The sequence below is a fragment of the Antrostomus carolinensis genome, unplaced genomic scaffold, assembly GCF_000700745.2.
Source record: "Antrostomus carolinensis isolate BGI_N321 unplaced genomic scaffold, ASM70074v2 scaffold4484, whole genome shotgun sequence".
In the NCBI taxonomy this organism is placed as follows: domain Eukaryota; kingdom Metazoa; phylum Chordata; class Aves; order Caprimulgiformes; family Caprimulgidae; genus Antrostomus; species Antrostomus carolinensis.
The window spans coordinates 51,392-60,950 of record NW_010308550.1 but is presented as its reverse complement, the minus strand read 5'-3'; the positions used below and the strand labels follow the sequence as shown (position 1 = coordinate 60,950).

The 9,559-nt window shown below is 43.3% G+C and overlaps 1 protein-coding gene across 1 annotated transcript; it reads left to right on the top strand.

The window, feature by feature from the left end:
• Nucleotides 1–5,923: 5,923 nt before the first annotated feature.
• NXPH2 (neurexophilin 2) lies at nucleotides 5,924–6,676 on the top strand (the record flags this gene model as incomplete). The annotated part of the gene is made up of 1 exon (XM_010165788.1): nucleotides 5,924–6,676. A coding segment is annotated over one exon (753 nt), but the record flags the coding sequence as incomplete, so codon positions are not given.
• Between the last annotated feature and the right edge of the window lie 2,883 nt (nucleotides 6,677–9,559).

Genomic DNA, 9,559 nt, shown 5'->3' with positions numbered 1-9,559 from the left:
AATTCCTTGAAGCATTCCTGACAACAGTCACATCTGCTGCCATAAAACCCATCACGGCCTCTGCCTTTGGGAAAAACGTATTTAATAATCAGTAAAGTTCAAGCTCAGCTTGTTGTGATGAATTATTAGAACCTGTCATCATTTTCTCGCAAAAAAAGAAAAAAAAGAAAAAAAGGGCTATAATGGAACACAATTTTATGTTTTTCCATTTAATTGATGACAGGCTGAGTTTTTATTAATCTTTCTGGGCTCCAGTGTAAGATGCTGAAAAAGCTCATATGAGATCATTGTATCTGGTTAATGTGTGTGCTTTGCAAAATTGATAAGGCCCGTCAAGGCATAAATTATTTAAAATTTGATAAATGCGTTGAAATCATTGAATTTTCAAACAGACAAAGCAGTTATTTCTCTTCTTCCCACCCCGACCCCCTTCAAACGGAGGTTTTTGTGCAGCCACTCAATGATGCCGCGTTATCCTTGCGGCACACGGCTCGGAAGAGACTGAAATTAGCACAAGGAAGCCAGAGAAGTATCCTCTGCTGCTGCAGTGGTGACACCAATATAAACACAGGAGATACGGCCTCAGGGATGGAAGGAGCCAAGAACATGGGGGCCACTGGAAGCTTCCCAGTATGAGTTTTTCACTGGTGAAACTGGGGGGCAGGAGGAGGTTACTGAGTATCACCTCCCTCCTACCACCCCTTCCTCTCCCTGGGTGGGATGAAAAGCTCCCAACAGCACCAGCGAGCAGCCGCATGGTGCTTCAGAGCTGTTTATCCCAACAGACCTATTTATTTCAGCTAATTGCTGAGAGTTTTTAAATGATTCCTGGCAGGGGTGAAACTAAAGAAATGATTGCTGGTGATTGATGAATAACCTGGATAAAATTCCCAAAGCAGCAGAACGATTAACTCTTGCACAGGCACACCTGCTTGTATTTAGTGCCTTGCCTACAGAGAAAGGTGTGAGAGCAAGATCCAGATGAACTCGAATTTATTTGTGCAAATAGAGAAAATACAGCGTTTACTGATGCCAGTGTCTCATCAACACATGCTCACTGCTCAAAAATAGTGCACAGGGAACATTCTTTAACCCTCTGCTGCTCTACCAAGGTCAGGAATGTTCATGGAAGAGAAAGGTTTTGAAGAGCTATCACAATCTTTAAGAGAAGGGCACAGGAAGAACCAATGGTTTGAAGTTTAAAGCTACATAAATATAAACCACATCATACTTTGGTTTGAGCTGTTCTTGTGGTTAATGTAGCAAAAGAAAACAGAAGGGCACGTTGTGGACTCTTGAGCATCTCCATGGGTCCAAGATTATGTTTCTTAGTGGAAAACATCTACAGTCTAATGGAAATTTTAGAGTAACTGGGTGACATTTTACAGCCTCTGCAATATGGAAAAAGATTAGGTGAGTTCTTCTGTTTAGAAATTGATGGTTTGGAGGGAATGGGAAAATGCAGGTGCAGCAGAGGAGAACCACAGCAATAGCCATCTATTTAAACGTACACACTCACTTCCCTAAGCCAGGATTTTTCAAATACCCTTCTAGCAGTATTTTCCACTATAGAGAAGCATTACGGTGAACTGGGAAGATGCTGAGGAAGGAATTTTTTTCCAGCATGTGCTGCATTCTTTTAATACACTTTTTTTTTTTCCTTTTTTTTTTTAATTTCCCGGAAATTGCGAACCAATGTGAATAAACAACTGAACAAAAATCATCAGCCCATCATTGCTAATAGCAAAAAGCTGGCTTCAAGCAAAGGGCCTTCACAATGAATAGAGGAAAAATGATGTGTTAGAATTCTGTTCTCTTATATTGCAGAAAGCTTTCTTCAAAATAGAAAAAACCTGCACACACACACACACACACAAAGGTTTTACATTTAAAAAGCACAAATATTATTCACATTTCTGAACAATGCACCCTCAGTCCTGCTCCTGCACTCTCCTGCGCTGGGCACGGAGCAGAACCAGGCGGTTCTTTGTTAGACACCTTTTCACTAAACATTTGCAAAACACAACAAATGCACTACCCAGAGTCTGCAAAGTCCCCTTTCCTGCAACCGACCGAGCTGGCAACTTTGTCAGCCCCTGAATCTTGTTCCTCTAATGAAATCAGTGAAACAAGACAGCAGCAGGACCAAGCAGAGTCAATTAAGGCTGCATGAGATTGGAGAATCCTGCAGTCTGCAAATTATTTCAAAGAAAGAAAGAAATAAGAAAAAATTACTCCCCTTAAATGTTAGGTACAACGTCCAGCAGTGACTGTTGGTTGCTATCTAGGCCTTAAACAGGAATATTACATCCTTGGAAGTCAACAGATGAATGATTTCATGTTCCCATATTATGAAAGGTATTTCATAGAATCACAGACTGGTTTGGGTTGGAAGGGACCTTAAAGCTCATCCAGTTCCAACCCCCCTGCCATCAGCAGGGACACCTTCCACCAGACCAGGTTGCTACATCCACAACTTCTCTGGGCAGCCTGTGACAGTGTCTCCCCCTTCTCACAGTAAAGAATTTCTTCCTAAGATCTAATCTAAACCCCTCCTCTTCCAGTTTAAAGCCATCACCCCTTGTTCTATCACTCCCTGCCCTTATAGAAAGTCCCTCCCCAGCTTTCTTGTAGCCCCTTCAGGTACTGGAAGGCCACTATAAGATCTCCCTGGAGCCTTCTCTTCTCCAGGCTGAACAGCCCCAACTCTCTCAGCCTGTCCTCACGGCAGAGCTGCTCCAGCCCTTGGATCATCCTCGTGGCCTCCTCTGGACTCGTTCTAACTAGTCCATGTCTCTTGTGTTGGGAGCTCCAGAACTGGACACAGCACTCCAGGTGGGGCCTTACGAGAGTGGAGTAGAGGGGGAGAATCACCTCGCTTGACCTGCTGGCCACACTATTTCATTGCCACATGAAACAGTCCGCATCACTGTAGCTCTGGGGACATGTTTCATTATCTTGTGAGTACACCTCGTTTGGTGTAACGCAGAGATAATTAAAAGCAGTAGTAGTTTAACACGATGCAATTCTGCAATTCCACCATCACGGTTTTGAAATTCTTGTGTCCGTATGGATGTGACAAACCCACCTGGTTTTAGCATGTGTTAGTGTTTCCCACCCTTCAGCCATCTCCAACTTTACACCTACATATTTCTTCTTTCTATATCAGAGCCTTCTGAAAAAAAGCAGCTCAGAAAGCAATGCTCTGCTATCTCATTTGGAGTGAGAGCCCCCTGAAGAGCCATACATTAAGTATTACCAGCAGCACATGACTCAATGCCCTCTAGATCTCTACATAAAAGGAAGAGGAGAAAAGCCAAAGAGCCATTCCACAGATTTCAATAAACATTGCAAAAGAAAAGTAGCCCAGAAGGACAATTGTGTGTGTTCCCGTGCCCTTGCCAGAGGACATGCAGAGCTGGGCGTGGACACAAGCAAAGTCAGAACCTCCTGTGAACCAGGCAGCTTTGTTTCTGTGTATTTCTCCTTGAAATTTCTAACCACAGTTCCCTCCAGCTCAGTTGCTAACAGCAATACCAGCTCGAGGCGTCCATGGGTTTGAGTGGTCATTGGCATTTTCAGTAGCAGAACATTTAGCTGTGCAGACACAGAGAAAAGTTTCTGGTACTGCAGCTCTGCCAGGCCAAGGTCCCAGCTGGAATCTATAAATGCAGCAGAAAAGTCTCTTTTTTTTATGCTTCTAAAGGCCTCAGGTCAGTTTTGGGGTAAAGGATGGGTGAACGTGTGCATCAGTTCTTGTTCCATCTGAACAGTCACAGGGGATGGCAGTGGGGATGGCCAGCTGTTCTCAGCATCACCCGGCTGATTCTGAGCTTGTGAGCAGGCTTAGAAGTGGCTGAAGAACCATGCACAAACATGACCTTGCTTCACCAGGAGCTTTCCATCACAGCAGCACCGATGCTTCTCCCAGCATCGTTATGACAGCACTATTTGTGCTGGGACAGATCAGCATCTGTCACTGTTTCCACTAGAATCTCCTATTTTCCTGGGTTCAGAGCTCAGCCATAAAAACCATGGTGTAGAGGCAGGAAGTTGACAGAGGCTCTTGGGCTGAGAGTGATCATTGTTGGCTTCTCCCCCCTTCCCTTTCTAATCTCCAGAAGAAAATGATGGATTTCTGCAGAGGCACACCTGACCACTACATCTGGATCCAAATGTAGGTTTATTTAATTGAGCAACAGTCGTGGCCACCTTTCAACATTCAATCTTAGTTACTGCATTAGGGATGATCAGGAAGAACATGTGGTAAGTGGGTTTGGGCTCCGGTTTAGAGCTTATTGCTAGAGAACAAGCTCCAGTGAAGATTAAAGGCTTTGGAGTTTCTCATCTTTGCCAGATGATGAAATGAAAAATTGAAGATTATAGAAATAACAATTGAATATTACAGCAGCTGCACACAGCTCGGAACTAACGCAGAAGAGCCCTTTGGGATCAGCAGCAGAGGGAAAAGCAAGCCCAGCATTGCAGTTCTCCAGCAAGACAGGCAGCACAGAATCCCACCCAGTGAATTCAGCAGCAGAGCTCAATGTTTTGACTGCTTGAGGCAAACTTCCACCCCATCACCTTGCTGCAGTTGCCTACTGGATAGTGAGAACCTCATCCCACGTGGTAGTAACGCTGGGAGCCCACCATCCCACTCATCCTGGCACTGCAAGGCCAGTGCTGAGGGAGGAGGAGGTGGCAGCAGTTTGGGGATGAGGACACTACACCATTGTTCCTTCTTCTTTCCCTTTTCAGCACCTTTTCTTTCTGTTCACACATATTTGTAAGAGTAACTGCAGCTGGAAAAGTTTTTCTTTGTACATTACGATGGTGGTATAAGACAGTCCTGAAGAGAACAAACCCTGACAACACATTCTCCAAAACTTAAATCAAGCTTTAAAAGAACGTAAAAAGCAAGATGATCCTTTCCAGCCTCCTGAAACACAGATCCTGGTTCTGACCTCTGGAGCATAGCTCAAGTTCTGCATTCTCAACAGGACTTCTCTCTCACAGTGTACGGGAAGAATGTACACGGACAACGTGTGTCTACATTAAATTGGAAAGCTGCTATTTACCAAGAGCTGCACGTTTGACTGGGAAATCAAACACCATTCTGTCACTACCAGAAGTAGTTATTTGCTTTTTGATTGTAAGCAATTTTGCATTAGACTGAGCCTGGCCTAGTCACGTTTCTGAAAAACGATGAGATGAGATGAGATGAGATGAGATGAGATGAGATGAGCTCTAGGCTGGGATTGCTCAGCACTTCTTGAGGGTTAGGCCTTGCTGAACACGGGCAGCTCAGCACCTGAAACCAACACACTCAAAAATAAGGTTGTTTTTGCAATCTGTCTCAGAACACAAATGGGCACGTTAAGTTTGGAAAAAAATGGGAAAAAAGCAACACCAGAAAAAGCCAAATGTCTAATAAACATTTTAGTACATAATTACACCACCAGAAACAGCTGAGTAAGGCAGGATTTTAAGCCTAAACTAGTTGGGAGGTTAAGTGGGGAGAAAACCAAAGGGGAATGGAAAACTCTGTGTTCCTATTTCACTCCATCTTTTAGCAGAGGTTTGGGATTTGCTGTTTGGGAGTTTCCAGCATCCTCAGGCACATTTTTATCTAACAAATCTATGAGCAAAGGGTGTCTGCCTGCTCTCGCACATCACAGCCCTCGACCTGTCCAGAGGTTGATCTGTTTGTCCCAGTAGATGGCTCATTGAGTTTTTTCCATCATCTGTAAGGTATTTTGACTAAAATCCCTCAGCTTTCACGGGGCAGCAGACGTTACTCATTACAGCAGTCCACCTGCCTGGATAGGTTCAGATCCCACTGCTGTAAAAATAAATTAATGGCTCCTTTTTATCTTGGCATTTTTATTTTTACACTTTATATTTACAATTATTTCTTTCTGTTTTGAAACAGGTAATTTGTGACCCTAACCAAGTTGTACAAGCCACAGACGTGCTGGACTGGGAAGACAAGGATGCTGCAGAGACACTGGTTGACAACGTGGTCCACTCCAGGATCATCAATCCTTTACGTCTGTTTGTTAAGCCATCTCCAGTACTGAAACACGGCCAGGTGTCCTACTCAGACAGCATAGAAAACTTTTGGGATTGGTTATCCAACATCACGGAGGTTCAGGAATCTCTTGCACGAACTAAACGCAGACCTATAGTAAAAACTGGGAAATTCAAGAAAATGTTTGGATGGGGCGACTTCCACTCTAACATCAAAACTGTTAAGCTGAACCTCCTGATCACAGGGAAAATCGTTGATCACGGCAATGGGACCTTCAGTGTTTATTTCCGACATAACTCCACGGGTCTGGGAAACGTTTCCGTGAGCCTGGTGCCACCTTCCAAGGTGGTCGAGTTTGAATCATCTCCCCAGTCAACACTGGAGACCAAGGAATCCAAGTCCTTCAATTGCCGAATCGAGTACGAAAAAACAGACCGCGCTAAAAAAACTGCCTTATGCAATTTCGACCCTTCAAAGATCTGCTATCAAGAGCAGACTCAGAGCCATGTCTCCTGGTTGTGTTCCAAACCATTTAAAGTTATCTGCATTTACATTGCGTTCTACAGCGTCGACTACAAACTGGTGCAAAAGGTCTGTCCCGACTACAATTACCATAGTGAGACTCCGTACCTGTCCTCTGGCTGATACGATTGTGGGTAACTGTAGAGATACGGCATCAGTCATAAAAAATAAGCAGTTCCATTAACCTTTTGGAGAAGAATATGTTTTCCTATCAGGTTAAAAAGTCTTTAAAAACTGTAGCTGTGTTTGTGCTGTATCGTAAATAATCAAACTATTTATGTAACCATCATTTTCATTTGAGACCATTGCATTTTAGCTCTCTCATTAGTCAGGGAACTACCAGGCAGACACATGACAAAAAAAAAAAACAACAACCACACACAATTATGTCCATAATGAACACTGATCCTGAAAAATCTGTTTTTTAAACTACACTAGATGGCAGAGAGCTTGTCTTTTACTTGGCCAGCACGTAGCAGGATCCTATTTTTAATTGGGAACTTTAAAAGATGACAAGATGAAGAATAAATGATGAAGCAGACTCCCAGCTGCTTCTATACAAAATCCAAACAAAAGCTCTCTCACTAATTTCATAAAAGTGTTACACACACAAGGCTCAAGGAATCAAGTCCAAATATTAAGAGAAAGTGCTATTTCTAAAACAAAAAAGGAAAGGAATTTGCATTCCTATGAGTTGTAGTAGTTGTACGTATTCATTGAAGTGAAGAGTGAAGAGTGAGTAGTTCTTCCTTCAGACTTCCTACCAGTGGATATGCAATGATGTAATTAGACACTGATGAGCTTTAGTTTATTAGAACCACCAGGTAGGGAGGTTTGATGTACATTTCTTCCTTCCATGGTCATCCTTGGTTTCAGTTCTTCTCAAATGTTTACATACACACCAATACTAGTTTTACAGTGATAGAGAATATTCATACCTCGGAAAAAGATAATCTCTGTTTAAGTCTGAAAAAGATACCAGAGGGCGGCTTCCACGTAAAGGAAGTCACTATTTGCTATCTGAAAGGAAATAACAGCAAGGAAAATGCATCACAGTGTAACGACGATGCGTAAATAACACAAGCTTTGAGCCGGCAATGTGCGCTCGCAGCCCAGAGGCCAATAACCGTATCCTGGGCTGCATCAAGAGCAGCTTGGCCAGCAGGTCAAGGGAGGCGATTCCCACCTCTACTCCACTCTCGTAAGGCCTCACCTGGAATACTGTGTCCAGTTCTGGAGCCCCCAACACAAGAGAGACATGGACCTGTTAGAACAAGTCCAGTGGAGGCCACGAGGATGATCCAAGGGCTGGAGCAGCTCTGCTGTGAGGACAGGCTGAGAGAGTTGGGGCTGTTCAGCCTGGAGAAGAGAAGGCTCCAGGGAGATCTTATAGTGGCCTTCCGGTACCTGAAGGGGCTACAAGAAAGCTGGGGAAGGACTTTTTATAAGGGCAGGGAGTGACAGAACAAGGGGTGATGGCTTGAAACTGGAAGAAGGGAGGTTTAGATTAGATCTTAGGAAGAAATTCTTCACTGTGAGGGTGGTCAGACACTGGAACAGGTTGGCCAGAGAAGCTGTGGCAGCTCCTTCCTGGAAGTGTTCAAGGCCAGGTTGGATGAGGCTTTGAGCAGCCTGGTCTAGTGGAAGGTGTCCCTGCTGATGGCAGAGGGGCTGGAACTGGATGATCTTTAAGGTCCCTTCCAACCCACCAAAATCTATGATTAAGCTTTCTGCTTAATGCCACCCACTTGTCTTCCTTAGCATTGCATGCTTCAAGCCAAAATACAAGCAATGGCAAATAAAGAGGACACCAGAAATCTACGCATCTTCACATTGTAAAGCAGAATTCAAACAACTGCTATAAATATAAAAACATTCACCAGACTGTCCCCTGACACAGAACAGCATCGCTCCACCAGTCAGTTCTGAGAGCAGAGGGCCCAGCTGTGGTTTTGCTGCAGCAGGACAGATGTTGTTCCCACCGCAGTCAATAGCAGTCGGCTCCAGCGACGCAGCTCCAAGCATCAGTCCCCTGCGCTTTCGTTGGGTATTGATTTTGCTGCCGTTGCCAATTTGCTGTCATAGTTCTTTGTGACACTTCAATGGCACAGGTCCCAGGGAAAAAGCATCCAAGGAAGCGCTTTTTATTGCCTCCAATCAAACCTACATGCAGGGTCCCAGAAGTTACGTACAGCTTAAATAAAATACTATTAAAATACTCTGTTCCAGTGGTGTGCACCCAGACAAACGACTACGACAGCTTGGAAGGACTCACTCATGAGATTAATTCTGATTTCCTTGGTAAAGTCTCACACACAAAAAAATAATACTCTGTTAAAAATATATTACAAGTAACTGGCTTATTTGTTTTTTCTCTTTAGGTGACTAATTTAAGTGTGTTGTTTAGTTTGATCAATAATCTAAATGTTTTCCTTCATCTTACTTCATACAGAGTCTCTCTCTCCTGGTCTAAATGATGTTTTTCAGTTTGTCTATTACTGTCGATTCCTCCAGGATGGTCTACTTTGTATTCTGTATAGCGTGTCCTCGTTCGGGCTGTAGATAAGCTTGGATTTATTGCTCTGAGTTCAGTGGTTGGTGCTTTTGTAATTTAGCTGTAAGCCATGATTTTCTTGCCATGTATTTTTACTCAGCACTGTAGGCAATTAAAAGAAAATCCTACATGCTATTTATTGTAGAGTATGTGGAAATCATGTATGTATATACACTTAAATATGTGTACATATACAGAATATATGTGTACATGTATTTGTATGTAAATAAAGAGAGTTTGCTAAATCTGGCACTTGCTTGTGGCATATTTGGTTTTTTGGGGAGGGTTGTGTTGTTTGTTTTAAACATTACTTTGTGTCTTTATATACAAGACTAAGACACTACAAAACATCACTGAACATTTTTTCACAGCTGGAATTTGTTTTTCTAGGAGATATTTAAGTACGTGCTGCAGTGAACTGCGCTACAAGCCCAGGCAGAATCAGTTCAATA